At 41.3% G+C, this 15,195-nt stretch overlaps 1 protein-coding gene across 2 annotated transcripts; it reads left to right on the top strand.

Moving 5' to 3' along the window:
• Positions 1 to 2,152: 2,152 nt before the first annotated feature.
• On the top strand, positions 2,153 to 14,052 carry LOC124049370. Of its 2 annotated transcripts, none has more exons than XM_046370913.1 (16): positions 2,153 to 2,290; positions 3,941 to 7,397; positions 7,842 to 7,983; positions 8,124 to 8,264; positions 8,414 to 8,462; positions 8,584 to 8,720; positions 9,122 to 9,225; positions 9,648 to 9,758; positions 9,925 to 10,194; positions 10,402 to 10,481; positions 10,668 to 10,877; positions 11,275 to 11,344; positions 11,433 to 11,561; positions 11,723 to 11,787; positions 11,959 to 12,028; positions 12,698 to 14,052. In XM_046370913.1, the coding sequence occupies exons 2-16, from the start codon at positions 3,951 to 3,953 to the stop codon at positions 12,842 to 12,844; spliced, it is 5,172 nt and encodes a 1,723-aa protein (XP_046226869.1). In that variant the 5' UTR covers positions 2,153 to 2,290; positions 3,941 to 3,950; the 3' UTR covers positions 12,845 to 14,052. The 2 variants fall into 2 exon arrangements, with proteins under 2 accessions (XP_046226869.1, XP_046226868.1); XM_046370912.1 differs by having other exon boundaries at positions 11,720 to 11,787.
• The last annotated feature ends 1,143 nt before the right edge of the window (positions 14,053 to 15,195 follow it).

The raw sequence follows: 15,195 nt of genomic DNA, 5'->3' as shown, positions 1-15,195 counted from the left end.
CGAGAAATCAAAGCCCGACTTCTAGGCAGCACAGGACAGGTGACAGGTGAGTCCCTTGAAACACAATCAGCGGAAACAACTAGGACATAGCCCGCTTTTAAAAACATAAAGTGAAGATTTATTGGCCCAACAGTAACTGTAGCTAGCGGTAACCGTTTGCCCGTGATCACATTATTGTTGTGGTTCGATTTAGGGACGTTAACTAGCTAACGGTAGGTGGCTAAAGACAGACTCCGTTGTGTTAGCTTATGTTTTTCACCAGAAATCCCGTTTAAATTCCCGAAGATAGATGGTTAACTGGACTTTCTGGAGGTTTTTCTCATCAACTATCGCTAACAAACAAAGTTGTCCGCCGAGAAGACTGCTTTCAAAACCGAATTAACTTTAGTCCGAGCACCTTAAAGGTAGGTCAAATCAAACCAAACCAAACCTTGAATATCCTATAAATATATGTCTAGTTGCAAGGATATTTAACTAGTTGTTTAAACCAATGATTTAATTACTGCAAAGCTGTATTGCAGATTCCCGTTTCAGGTATTTTGAATAGGAAAACGTTAGAAAGTCAACGTAACTAAAGCTAGCTTTGTAGCTTGCGAAATTTGTTAACCCGAAGCTTTGGAAAATTAGCCGTTGAAGTTAATATCAGTTTGTATTACAAAGGTTGTGAAATTAAAAGGAGTCTATGCTTTTCTCTCACAGACATTTTTCTGACAATTATGGGTTCTGTCATTTAATTTAGTTAACCCAGCTAGTAAATAATGTTCTACAGATATTGTGATGTTACACCATTTCAAAGGCAAAATGAATGTTAGCGCTAGCTCTTTCAATCTAATCACAAAGTGTATGATATGCATGATACAGCATTATTCACTGGATTTTGAGTTGCTGCTTAACTTTACTTACATTATTTGAATATAATGAAATAACGTTTGAATGGTTTGTTAATGCTTAGGAAATTTAGTTCTCCATTAACAGTTAGTGTCAGTTAAGATGAAGCCCGCTAGAGAGTAAGAAAATCTTAGGGATGTCATCCTCTTTATATAGTTAGTGTTAGTTGATCTGGTTTAGATAAGAAATTAATGAACATATGAAACAATATGTAGCATATCAAGAAGTTCATATCAGTCTGTATGGTAGTGGTTTATGTGGTCATGCTGTCTGTTTTTGTTTACCGAGTTGTTGCTTTTCAATAGTGTGTTATTTTTAATCTCTCAGATGTGCAGTTTAATGGCCATTTAATGTAATTTCTAAATGAAAGTTGTTAAAATAATTGCTTGATTTGATTATTTTATTTAGCCAGTTACCATATTTCCTTTGCGAAATAAGGGCACTATAAATGAGGAAAAGGTTGTCATCATTACTGACCTGCAACTGTTGTTTTCATGGTCAGTTGCTGAATCAATAAAATGTCAGTGAATAATAAGGAAATGTCTGGACACCTTCAGATTGAGGTTTTTGTTCAACAAACACTCATATGTACAGATGAGTGAATGATTTCACCTCTGGTCACCACATATTTTCTGTCCAAGTTATTGACTGTACATACTGGTGCTCTGTTTTGATTTAATTAAAACAGTTTAGAATGGATGAATGAATTCTTGAAACTGTGATGAAATTAGTCAGTATACTTGTCAATCAGTAGTAGAGTGCATTTGTCTCAGTCTTTTAATTCTCCCAGTAGCCTAAAATAGTCTGGCTATACTTTGACTCGTGTGCACCGCGTGCTTTGAATTTACTAATTTCTCTATTAATTGGTTTATTTTAGAATATATAGCTGTTTGACAGACGAAGTAAAAAGATTTGATGCCGCAATTTTCTGCTCAGGTAAATTGCTATTAGGATCTGTCTTTAGTTTAGACATTTAGCAAATGATCAACTTATGAACAAAAAAGTTTTAATGGGTAATGTAAGTAGTCATTAGTGACAGCCTGTGGTGGACCTATTAGAAGTGCACCTGCTTATCACAAACAAATATAAGATTATGGCTCTAATGTTTACTTTACAGCAATTCAGTCTGCATCCGGACGGTTTTACTTTGAGTCCACATTGAATAATCCTGTTGTTGCAGTGTATCCTTCGTGCCAGCTGGTGTTGTGACTCATTTCCTTCTCTTCACTGATTCCCCCTGCCAGTTTCCGTGGTGACCATCAACAGTGGCAGCACTCGTCCCGTTGAGTTACCCACCAGCGTGTGTCACATGACGTCATACCAAAATCCACTGTATCCATCTGATCTACAGGTGCAGTTAACGCTTGGAGCGCTGAGTCCTGGATACCACTACGTCTACCAGGTACTGTAATATTAATTTTCACTACACTTACTTGCTTAAGTAGCTAAAGTAACACAAATGCAAAGCAGTATGGTCTGGTTTTCTCACTGCTGAGTTGCTTGATACATGAACTTGTTTGGAATCAACTTAATAGTCCAATTTCAGTCTGAAAGCAAACATTTGTGAGTCAGTTTAATCAGTTTATGTGATCACTGATTGCTGGAAGCAGTATCTGCCTATGCCTATCATTATGTGTCTTTACTTCATAATCATCTGTACTTGTTATTAGTGGCATAATAGAAACACCATTAAAATGTTGAGAAAGTAAATAATTTAAACGAGAATTTCCCCACTGTGAGACCAATAAAGGCATATGATCATCTTATTTTGCCCAGCTCAAAGAAATATTGGTTCAAAACAAAATGAAACATTATCTGTAAACTGTAAGAAAACTGAATTAAGGAAAATAAATAGGACACAGGATTTGCTTTAAAAAAAAATACGGAATATGGCAACTCTGTTTCAGTCTTTGTGCTGAGGTCTTTGTAAGGTCTTTATGTCCTAAATCCACAAAGCTAGTCAAATGTGAACCGATGTAAAGTGTCATTAAGTCCAAACTCAAAGTACTTTTGCTTCCAGACTGTACTCAGCTGAACTGCTTCAGTACTGAATGTAAACTTACTGTGTTCTCATACTTCACTGTTTACAGCCTTTCGGTTTCAAAAAAACCGAAAGGCTGTAAATATTAACTCCGTTAGCTGTTAGCTAACAGGTAATCAGTGCTAACATGTAATCAGCTCTCCTCCTGTCGAATTCAGTATAGATTTTGTATGACCCCAAATCACAAGTTTTCCCCAAGGGTCTTTGCATTCTGTGCAGCATACAGCACACTTTAAGCTTTAACTTTCTTTAAACCCTGGATCTGAATAAGGAAACACTTTAATGGGGGAACAGTGGAGGGATCTTTTTTGTGTGTAGAGAGAAGATAGAAATAATACATAAGTAGACACAAATTAAAATACTTAAGATATATGATTGACCGACTGTACTTAGGTCATCTTTGGGCCAATGTTTGCTGTCTTAATCCTATTCCTGACTACCGAATAACTTGATTGATAATTTAAGAACTGGCAGCCACTCATACATGTCTGGGGTCCAATGGGTGGAGGCTAGTGGCCTTGTCAGGCGAGGCAGGGAGGAGTTAGGAGGGAAGAAGCTAAAGCACTGTGTGCTAAACTGATGTAAGTCAAAGTGAAATGTATCAGTGGGAGGGAAAGAGAAGTGAATAGTAGGATGAGAGGAAAGGGGACCTTCAGTGAGGGAGAGGGAGGAGTGAACAGAGTGCATTACTGCTCTGTGATTGGTGGCTGCAGGGCCATGTGCTGACCCCTCTCAAACTTTAGCCTAACTAAGGCTCCCGCATGCATTCACATACACACACAACACACATAAAATGGTGTGTAACCCACTGTTGAGTGGCAGGGACATGTGAGCCCCTTCACATTTGCTATTCTGGGCAGGGGAGGAGAAAAGGGGGAGGGAAGAGGAGGGGGCGAAGCTGGGTGAGTGCAGGGTCTTTTCTCTTTCGGCATGTGGCTGAGCCATCGTGAGGACCTGCTCATGATATTGTCTCTTTGGCCATAGCAGTCTTGTGTTTTATTCCCACTCTAGGCCGGAGAAGATGGGGTGCTGCTTTAGTAAGGAGCTCAACCCCGGCCTGCTGAATGAGAGGAGCGGTCTGTTGCAACCCCCGCTCCACGATGGGCTGAATGAGGTGACGGAGCAGGTCAGACAACACGCTGGGGCTATAGCTCAGCATGTGTGCTTGGATGAAGAGGAGACATGTGTTGCAGATGGAGTGGCTCACGGGAAGCCTCCGGAAGATGAGGAGAGAATAAAGGAACCGGACAACAAAGTTTGGACGGAGGCAGTACTTGTCAACAGTAACAGCACCACGTGCAGTGACAGCAATCTTAAACCAGTGAGCACTCCTGAGGAGAAGAGAGCTATTATTGTCGCAACCATCGCAAACATACACACGGACATGGACGCAGAGGCAGGCGCGACACACGCTGCCAGGCCCAGCTGTGGACCAGCTCCGTATATGGAGGTGCCCACACACAGTCCAGTCAAACAGAAGATTATGGAGAATGCAGCACTCAGGGCTTCATGGTTCCATCAGCTGCCAGATGGGCAGAATCAGCACACACTGTTAAGCTGTTGGTCAACTCCTACCAAGGTACCCCCTGGAAACTGCTGGGGTAACAACACAGTGAGTGGTGACCTGCCATCGGCACAGCAGCTGGTCAGTGGATGTCAGGGGACTCGGCAGGATTCACCGAAAGCTGAGCACAAGGATGAGGACAGTGAGGAGGTCTGTGTCATCTCAACAATGCGTCAAAGCTTCGAAACGAGGACCCGGAACTTCTACAGCATATGTTCTATTGACGCTGATGACCTTGAGCGTGACCATGTCTCCAGCCAGTCTCAAACAGCTGGAGCAACACAGTCACTACATACAGCTGAAGTAGAAACAGCCGCTCTGCCTGACATTGTGGAGTCTCCAGTCTCTAGCCAATCCCACGAGGAGGCATCCACAGCCTGTGACCAGTTGCATGTCACAGAATCTAAAATGACCGGTCAGTCACATGATGAGGAAACAGCTCTGGCACAATCACATGTTGCCGAACAGTCTTCAACTGTCCTATCACAGACTCTCTCAGACAACTTGCTCCCACCGGGGCAGATAACCATGCCCCATCCTGTTTTATGTACACAGATGGTGAACCTTCAGTGTGACTTTCTGTCTTTATCCAGCAATCAAATAAACAGTGAGGAACCTCAGGTGTCTGCACAGGACAACCCTCAGTCTGAAGATCTGAATTGCCAGACAACTGCACAGGAGACAGATGAGTCTAAGGATGAGATATTAATGACATCAGACACAGATAAAAGTTCATGTGTGGAGGGTGAGACAGTGAAGGGGTCAGAGGAGATGATACTTGAAGAGGAATGTGTGTGTTTGGTGAAAAAGATGGCATACTTGGAGGACCATGAAAGAGCAGAGACACTTCTCAGTGCCACAGAAAAAACAGTCGTCAGATTCCAGGAGGAAGAGTTGAATCAGGGTGTGGATTCTGATTTTAACAATCTAGACAATCATCTGCACGAGTCTGACTTGTTAGCAGAGCAGCACATCCAAAGTTTGCAACCAACGACAATTGAAAATCCTGAACTGCATACTTCAGAGGATAGTCAGAGATCTAGTGCTCCAACAGTTGGCCTCATCCTCAATCTGCTGCAGAAGGAGGAGGTTGCTTTGCCTCTGCCTGAAGGACAGATTAAGATAGATAAATCCTCACTCCAAAATGAGGCCATCCCTGTGAGTATCTGCAGAAGCCACAGTGAGGAGGGTGATGTTGGTCACAGCAGCACAGCAGATACAACTCTTACCGAAGTGTCCTCAGTATCCACTGTCTCACCTGTGTCGTCTCTGCCCATTGAACTGGCTGCCCTTTCCTACCACTCAAATCCAATACCTCTCTCAGATGTAAAATCCACATCTCACCAGTGTGACTCAATCACACCTGACAAATTAGATGTTAATTCAAACGACCCAACCTTTGAATTGAGTAGAATTGAGCCTCCTAGACACGATGTTAAACCTGAATTCACTGAATCTGAGCATGTTGATGCCAGGTTTGATGACTGTGACAAACAACTTGACAGTTCTGATGTTAAACCTGAAGGGGTATTGGCCTCTCTTAAAAGTGACTCAGATGAGCCTTTTCAGGATATGAGCGGAGATGACAGACGGGCAGACAAAAACCCAAAACCAGAAACTTGTGAGCTGAGAAAGCATGTTGACAAAGGTGATGTTACAGCTGAAAACACCTCTCGCCTAGAGACAAGTGATGAAACATGTGACCTGTTGTCAGATTCTTGTGATGGAAGTATGGCTGTAAATACAAGAACTACTCTGAATGACCCTGAAGATCCTGAGCGAGGCTTTGAAGATGCCAGTCTCAGCCCACTCGCACAGCCTCGTCTTACTGAAAGCGAGCTTTCTGACACTTTCTCGACTCCTCTTTACTCTTCCTTGTATCCAAGCAAATCTTCTGAAGAAACCAAGCATCATTTTTGTGCAGAGACTGAAGCTGATGCTACTGAGAGTGGATGCAGACAAACAGAACTAAATGTAAACCCACCAGAGAAAGCATTCATGTATGAGTGCGAGGGCGGAGAAGAGACAACACCTGTACAAGGGACTCAGATTGATCTGCCCCTCACTTTGTCAGTCGAGCATGAATCTGCAGATACAGTAGAACAGCACACCTGCAATCCTCAAATAGCCTCTGAACCCCCAGAATTATTAATCTCCAGTGTTGCCTCGGACTATGTGAACCCTGAAGTCAGCATTGGCCTGCAGCAAGGCACTGCTGACTGTTTACTTCAATCTGGAGATGCATCAAATGGATTTCACTCAGTGGAAATGAATGAGATGAAAATGCACGTGTCACTAGAGGAGTACCCGGCACTTGATAATGATGTTCCTCCAGAAACTGACATTATTTCAGCTACTGAGACACCATCCCAAAGCGTCATGGTACCTGCTGACACAAGCATCTGTGGCTCATACGTGATTTCTAATGACTCCGGCTGTCTGGGTGACAAAGCCTCGGTGTCTTACTGCCAGGAGGACCCCACCATGACTGTTGTGGACCCAGGTCAGATTGATGTTTATGCCTCAACGCCGTCATATGAGATTCACTCCCTGTGTCAACAGCCTTCAGTGACTGTTGAGGAGGGGGAGAGAGAGAGAGAGGGAGGGATGAGGGAGATGGTGTCTGAGCTGCTGGGAGAGGATGCAGACTCCTCCGTCTGCCACCTCTATCCCCAGCCCTGGATCAAGCTGGGTCTGGAGGAGAGCTGTGGGGGGTGGGCCCAAGGTTCATGTGAGGCTCAGCCCTGCCAGGGTGAGAGCAAGCCGGGCACCGACTCACAGGAGATCCCGGCCTTGGTCTCAGAGCTCCAGCCTTCTATGGCTCTGCTGGGAGCTTACCCCTACAGCACTGTGATGCCTGAGGGACCCTGTGTGTGGGACTGGCACACAGATTGCACTCAGTCTGTAAGTGTTAAAGCATGTGAGACAGTTGGGTTCAGTGAAAGTATTCAACACTTAGCATCCACTACTGGAATGGCTTGAGCAGACAAGGCTATGTTAGGTCAAAGTCAGAAGATCTGTTGACCGAATAAGACTGTTGTAGATAAAAGTTTAACAGGTGGTTGAAGCGTTAACACTCGAGCTTTAAGCTGAATCAGCTCTAATGAGATTACATCCTAGAGTATATGTGTAATACTTCTAAAATCAGATTTACTTGAACAGGAGCGTTCTATCCCATTACTATCTGTTTTGAGTGAAATTAAATAGAATTTAGTTTTGTGATTTTATTCAATATTCCCAATTACTCTGCTGTTTATGTTTTTTTTTCCTTATTTTTTTTCTAAATATATTTGATTTAACTTTTCATATTGTATTAAATTATGTGGAACTTGTGTCCTTTTCTTTCAGGGACTTGTTGCTGCCCCAAGCCTTAATCCTGATGCTGAGGTATGGACCAATCCCAACTTTAACTTGGACATTTGTGGCCCCACCTACCTGGAGCCTCAGCAGCCATGGGTGCACTTCACCAATGATCTGACCAGTCATGAAGGTAGGTTGGACTTGGATTTTATCAAATTTCACATTCATTCCAGGAGATAGTTTGTTCTTTTAACAAGACACGTACAATATGGCTCTGGTGTGGTGAGTTACTGTGTGGTTGATTATCATAATTGTTATTTGTTTTTTTAGGATACATGCCAGAGATCCAGTTGGAGAGTGTGGGCCTAACTGAGGCTGTGGCTGAGGGAGATCCCAGCACACTAGAGTACCAGGTGTTTAGTGGTGAAGCCCCTATAGATAATGAAGAGCACAGTGATCCACCTGTCACAGGTATCAGTCCAACTTAGATGCTTTTTTTTCCAGTTTATGTTAACTGTATTAATGTTTTACCTCTGTAAAATGAACCTAGTTTTTTTAGGTTATTGATTTAGGCTGACTTTATCTGTACTGATATGGTTATGACTTCCCTATGATTTTAGATGACATCAGACAACAGCTGAGGGCAGTTTTGGAGTCCTGTCTGACCAGGTAACAAAACGTAACACAGTGTTTCTCTAGAAGAAGCCACATCACATGTAGGACATGTAATAACTTTTGTATTCTTGCCAAATATTCTCTATAGAGATTGTTCTCTTCTGGCCTTTCACAGGGAGCACCTTGGCAACGACCTGTATCTCATTTCTCAGATGGACAGCGACCAGTATGTTTCCATTCAAACTCTGGCCGGCCTTGACATTATCAAGAATATCAGCACAGACCTGGACCTGATCTCCGACATTTTGAAATGTTAGTATTTTTGTGCATGTGCGTCTCACTGACACTTACTGACACTGACACGTTTTTTGTTCAGAGTGAAAATTTTACCACCAGCCGAATATTGGTAATATACCGTGAGTGGTTTGTCTATGGCACCATTTATAGTGTTATTGAACCAGAATTAGTTTGGAGTTAATGCTAATATTTTTCAGTGCACATGGGCTGGTTTGTCTGGAAAAGTAATGGATTGATTAAAAAATGTTCTTTTCTGCAAAACTCAGGAATATCAGTTTGACAAAGAGGAGAATTTTTTCAGTATCGCTTTTTTATGGAACAATGAAACATACAAGTTTAGCATTATTATTGTCACTATTATTATTACTAGAAGTAGTAGTAGTATTATTGTTTTTCTGGACTCTCTTTGCTGACAGCCCTGCCGATGATCCAGTTCTCTCCATGTGGACAGAAGGTCCGACCGAGGCAGAGTCGATGTGTTGTCATCCTGCGTGAGATCCCGAGCAGCACACCTCGGGAGGTAAGAGCCCGCCTACCACGGCCAAACAGCTTCTCTTCTCCTTCATTCACTTTTTTTTTTATTGTTGTTGTGAGTGCTAGCATCTTTTTTCACTTGTTTCTGATGGACGAGAATATAAAGTTGCCCACAGAGAAGGTGCTAGTTGTGCTGTATTTAACTAATTCTTAGCTCATCAATCTCTGTAGTCAACCTGTTAGCGTAGTTAGTTGCTTAGTGGATATCATCCCAGCTCTCGCCAGCACCCTACTAAAAAAATACACTATTTTGACACAGGGCCTAACTCATACAGCTGGATGAATATTATGGCATCTTGTCACTGTCAGTAGGTGCCATGTTGATCAAGCTAGTAAAAGAAGGGGTTTTAAATGGTAAGTCTATATGTGGCATTTTCTATGTGTTTCAATATTATTGTTGATGTGCAGGAGGTGGAGGCTCTCTTTGAAGGGGACAACCTGCCTAAGTTCCTGAGCTGTGAGTTTGTGAGCAATGATAACTGGTTCGTCACTTTCAAATCGGAAACCGACGCTCAACAGGTAAAATATAGATTAACTTGCTCTGATCTTATTATTTCTAGCCACTGATGTAATACTTGATGTTTACAGGAAGACGATTAAACAGAGGACAAACTGTGTACTTTGTATGATTTGAAAACAAAACAAATCAGACGTTCACATGGCTGTCTTTGCATGTCATCATTAGGCCTACAAGTACCTCAGAGAAGAGGTTCGGGTGTTTAAAGGAAAACCGATCATGGTGAGGATAAAGGCAAAAACTATGGCCATCACTTCCTATGCTCCAAAGAATGGCTACAGACCTGTGCCGCTGGACCAGTGTGCCAGTCATTACAGCTACTTCCCCCCAAACACCTACCAGCAGCCCTGCCCCACACACCTGCCAGCACAGAAGCTGTATGAGTTCACCAACGAGGTATGGACTTCTTCAGCAACAGGATACCAAGAATGTGCAGAGGTGAGTCCTAAGACTGAAGTAGTGCCAAAAAGAGGTGATTATAACAGGAATGGGCTTTATTATTGCATCAACATCAGATGCTATAAGAGTAGTTCATGCTGGTTACGCTGTGTGTGTGTAAAGAGTAGCTCTCTGGTGTTTTTCTACCTTGTTTTTGGTCTTGGTATGTACTGAACAGTGTGATTTATCTGTTATTTTTGTCAACAGCCTGCAACATTGATGAATGATTTCATGAATGGATTCACAGCAGCTTCCGGTTTCAAACCTCACATGCCACACAGGCAGAGGTAAATGCTTATCATTTTCTCTTTTGATTAAATAATTATTGCAAGAAAGAAATGTGTACCCTTCCCATCTATTAGCTATGAAAATGCTTTTATCATCCTGCTTGTAAGGACTGTAATCTTGGAGTGAATAATCATTTGATCATTGATTTTTTTTTTTTTTTGTTTGTTTTTTTGTCTTTTTTAAAGGAGAGGCTCAAAGTGGTCAAACTCTGGAGACCGCTGGCAGTCCAATCACAATGGTTCTTTACACTTGCCAGATCAAGCACCAGGGGAGCGTTCCTTATCTCTTACAAAGCCGGGTCGAGGGCGATCGCGTGGGAACGTGCGACGTCCAAGTAGAGGTGGAAGGATGGAACCCAACAAGCAAGTAGTGTCACCCACTGGTGATGGGGGAAAGTAAGAAAACATGAACTCAGCTCAACTCATATGACTGATACAGTTCATGTAATTGTTAAATCACATGTTGTGATACCTGTTCTAAATTTAAATAAAATTAAATGAAAGTATAAAGGCACAAACAGAAAATACCATAATCAAGAAAACAATACAACCAACAAACTGAAAAGACAATGAAGTGACAGATAATGCAAAGCTGGTGAATTTTGGATTTTATTTTATTTTTTAATATATAATCATCAACATGTTACTTTAATTGCAGTTCTTAAAAGGTGCACATGTCTATCTTTCTTAGCCTACATTTACACACACATTTTAAATACAGTAGTTTAAGTGAGCCTTTATCGCAGAAGTATAAATACATCACTGCTCTGCTGTGTCTGTGTCTGCTCGGAAGGAGAGGAAACTTCAGCCAGAGGAGGAGAGAGAACTCAAAGTCATGGGACAAGTCTGCTGGAAACAACAATGTGAGTAGTCAGTGAGCTTTACTAGCGCTGGTTCTGTTCACTTTGTTGAGACTGTGCTCTGACTGTTTGTGTGTGTGTGTGCACGTAGAACGCACCAAGTCAGTCTCCTCCTCGTCAGCCATCTCCTCCTCTTGAGCTCGGCCCGACGAGCTTCCCTCCTCTTCCTCAGGCAAACACTGCCATAGCAACGGCACCTGCAGCTAACGGCAGTGTCAAGGTAACGGAGTCTCTCTCTCTGTCTGACACACACTCGCGCTCATCTGGGTGTCATGCTCAATGTGGTAGTATGATCTCTTCTCAAACTTAACGCCCAGACTGTGTAAAAGCTTATGCATTCACACTTATATGTACAGCACTGAACTGTCTTCTGTTCAGCAGAATCCAGACAGTAGCAGTGGTTTATGTGTATCAGTGTCACAAGAGCCTCAAGCAGTCACACCACCGTAAGTATCCCTATTTTTACATTCATTACTGCTCACTTTTACAGGAAACATGATTATAAGCTGCTTCAGTTATTTTTCTCTTGCTTACCTCTTAGGATATTTCTTATGTGGATCTTTTATCAGCTTTGGTCAGAGCTGCGTGTAGTGATATTGTTCTGTTGGGCTCTATAGGAATGTGAAGGAGTGTGCAGAGACGAGCAGTGAGGCCAAACCAGCTCAGCCTGCACAGCAATCAGTCGCAGTAAGATTGTTTACAACAGCTTCACCTACTTTATGGTGTTGAGTTGTTTCTTAGATTGTTATATGAGAACTACTGTTTTGGTTTATGTTTTAGTCTGTCCTGTAATGATAGATTTGAATTTAAGTCACATAATTTCACCTGTCATTGTTAGTAAGTAGTGAACAATAAACCTTTTCATGTTGAAATTTTAAAAATCATCCAGACAATAATATAATTTATTAATAATAATAATATTTCTCTTTTATGGTTGTTTATGGACCCCAAAATTAAAAACTACATTTATTTAAAAAAAAAAACAAAAAAACAAACAAACAAAAAAACAGGTAACACAAGTAAGGTAAGATAGTTTGATATGATTTGATAGGTGTTTGATTAGCTCTGCTCAAGACTCTTATGAGCATTAATGATAGGGCACATATGAAATGACTCTTGTTTTAACCTGTAAACTCTACATCCATGTGCCTGGTTGATTTTGTTGATCAGAGCCATAGAGTCGGTAGTGAAAAGATGAATTTTTTTTACATACTTCAGAGAATGCTGATTTTAGATGTAGAGGTGCTGATATTTTGATATTAAATCACTTTGATGAACACTAGAAGACATTAATATGCGGGAGAGGAAATGATGTGTTGAGAGACTCTGACCTCATCTTGTGCTCCAATTGGCCAGGAGTCCAAGAAGCTGAGCTATGCTGAGATCTGCCAGAAAGCATCATCCAATGAGCCGGTGCCGCCCGCTGACCACGCCTCTTCAGAGGCAGAGCACATCCTGGCCTATCCTGGCCAAGTGTCCAAACCAGCTCTGTTGCCACAGTGATCATACTGGGAGGAGCAAAAACACTCAAGAGCTTTTTGTCCCAGGGTGTCATAAGCTGAAAATGTATTAATGTACCATCCTAATTACATAACAGAGCTGCATATTTACTATGAAGTGTAGTCTGCGTGTACAAAGTTATGCGGCATGAAGGTTACATTAAGCACCAGCCTTTAAATCAACTACATTTAGGTCCTTATCTTAAGTAACTGAAGTTAATTTACTTAACCCTTCGTGAATACTACTGACATGTACTCAAGTGAGCTCTGGCTGGGAGTCTGTATGCTGGCTGGTTCAGAACAGGGCAGGCTGTTGTGGGTTTGGGGTAACAGTCCACTCAGGATGTTTAAGTTATCTTTTCAGTTTTTAGAGAGGACATTGGAAAGAATCTGTAAATGTTGATCTGTTAGTTTCTGTTATGCTTTGTTTCTTGGTTTGTAGTTCAGATCAGTTTGAGAGCCAGGTTCCATTTTGATTTAGTTTTGTTTTGCTTATGGCGCTGGCACTTCTTTTCCTGCCGTTTGTGTGTGTTTGATGGTTTCTCTCTGTACAGGATGTTCCGCCATTTTTTTTCCATACATCTGTGTTATTCTTTAGTCTACAGGGCCGCTGTGGGCGCACATGATGCTTTTCTCTAAATATTAGTCCTAGTCACCCTGTTTGTTTCCATTCTCAGATGTTGGGGAGATGTCCAGGCCTGTAATGAACCAAGATCCAGTATGTATTAGTGACTATTTCCCCTTGAGAATCACTGAATAGAACACCGAATGGTTTATCTTGGCATGATTTTTAATTTAATTTTAGAATTTAATTTATGTCATTTTTATTTATGTTAAACAGGAGTGTTTTGTGCGTTAGATCTCTAGTCTCGCCTATATAGAGAGAAGAGTTTAGTTGATTTACTTCAGTGTCACAAGGTCCAATGTTCTGGACACAGGAGGACTCATTTCATATTCTGGCTAGGTGTAGTAGTTCCTCAGTGTCTGTAAACAAGAACTGTTTCGGCACAAAGAACTTGAACCGTATTTGAGAACTTGAATTTGATTGCACAAAGTCCAGGGCTCTTATGTTGAAAATATAACATTTTAAATGTCAAACAGTTGTCATGGAGAAAGAGCAGGCATGGTTGTGGCACATGTTACTTTATCTGTACAGATGTACATATTAATATAATTGAAGAAATATTAAAGAAGTGCCTTTGAAGTTAAAAATCTTACTTTGTGCTTATGTGTTGATGCAAAGTTAATCTGTCTGATTAATCAAAGTCTTTTCCATTAGTATAAAAATGTATATGTTTATGTGACAACCTTAATATCCCAGAAGACACTGTCTGCTATAAATCTCACCTGCACCATCACGCTATCGTCACAGCAGTCAGTGTTACTTACATGCCAAAATGAAAAGAAAACATCAGATGCAGTTCACACCGTTGGTTGTGGTTCTTTGTAACAACCAGCAGATGGCAGATAGGTCACATCATAATGGCTATTACTCCATTATCTGGCCACATCACTTGTTTACATTGAGGATGATTTTATTCCTGGAAGGCTAGAGGCCTAATGAATGTGATGAATAATACTAATGAAATATATTGTATTAAAAGGATAAATTGATGCTCACTTATGTGTTTCTGCCACATTAGGATTGTTCAGTCATACGGGACTTAATTAAAGGCTGCTTGACCTTTAGTATTAATCACATTATTCTGTTGAGGTTTACTTTCCACATGCAGATGTTGAATTAGCAATGACCCCATTAAAGGGAAATGGCCTGAGCAATGGAGAAGACCAGCAATATGTGAACCATAGAAGAACATCAACCAAACGTTGCTTAATTAAATGCAACTGTGCGGATGATGTTTAGCTTGGAAAAATAAAGATAAATCTGTTCTCAAAATGTAGGATGCACATAGTTTTGTCAGAAGGGCCTGCCTCTTACACAAATAGGTCTCAAACTATGCTTTCTGTTTGGTTTTCTTGACTATTTCTTCAGACTACTTCCACGCATATCTGTGCAAAAATGAACTCAAACCGCAGAGGAAGCAAGATTTGTGACCAAATTCATTAGTAGAACATATTGGCCTCCCTGCTCAGAGATTGTCGTAGTTGAAAGGATCTGATAAGATTCTCTTTTCTTGCATGCATTAGTATTTGCACCGTTAGATTGTATTTAAGCTAAATGAGAAGGTATTGAGATTGTAATCTGAGAAAATTGTGGTGCTGATGGATGCCACAGGTTTTGGCTGACATCTTTACAGGTAGTCCCAGTCAAAGTCGAAAACTTTGATTTTGGGGAAAACGAAATTATTTTAAAACAATTAAACTCGTGGTTAAATATGTGAAGTTATTAAAAAC

The sequence above is a fragment of the Scatophagus argus genome, chromosome 18, assembly GCF_020382885.2.
Source record: "Scatophagus argus isolate fScaArg1 chromosome 18, fScaArg1.pri, whole genome shotgun sequence".
Classification (NCBI taxonomy): Eukaryota; Metazoa; Chordata; class Actinopteri; family Scatophagidae; genus Scatophagus; species Scatophagus argus.
This window is presented reverse-complemented; position numbering and strand designations above follow the sequence as displayed.

What these genes read in the sequence shown, in the direction of transcription:
- LOC124049370 (XM_046370912.1), top strand. Translation starts at nt 3,951, where the DNA reads ATGGGGTGCTGCTTTAGTAAGGAGCTCAACCCCGGCCTGCTGAATGAG. An exon ending in CAGTGATCCACCTGTCACAG is followed by an intron (nt 8,265 to 8,413) that starts GTATCAGTCCAA and finishes CTATGATTTTAG; the next exon opens with ATGACATCAGACAACAGCTG. An exon ending in GATCTCCGACATTTTGAAAT is followed by an intron (nt 8,721 to 9,121) that starts GTTAGTATTTTT and finishes CTTTGCTGACAG; the next exon opens with CCCTGCCGATGATCCAGTTC.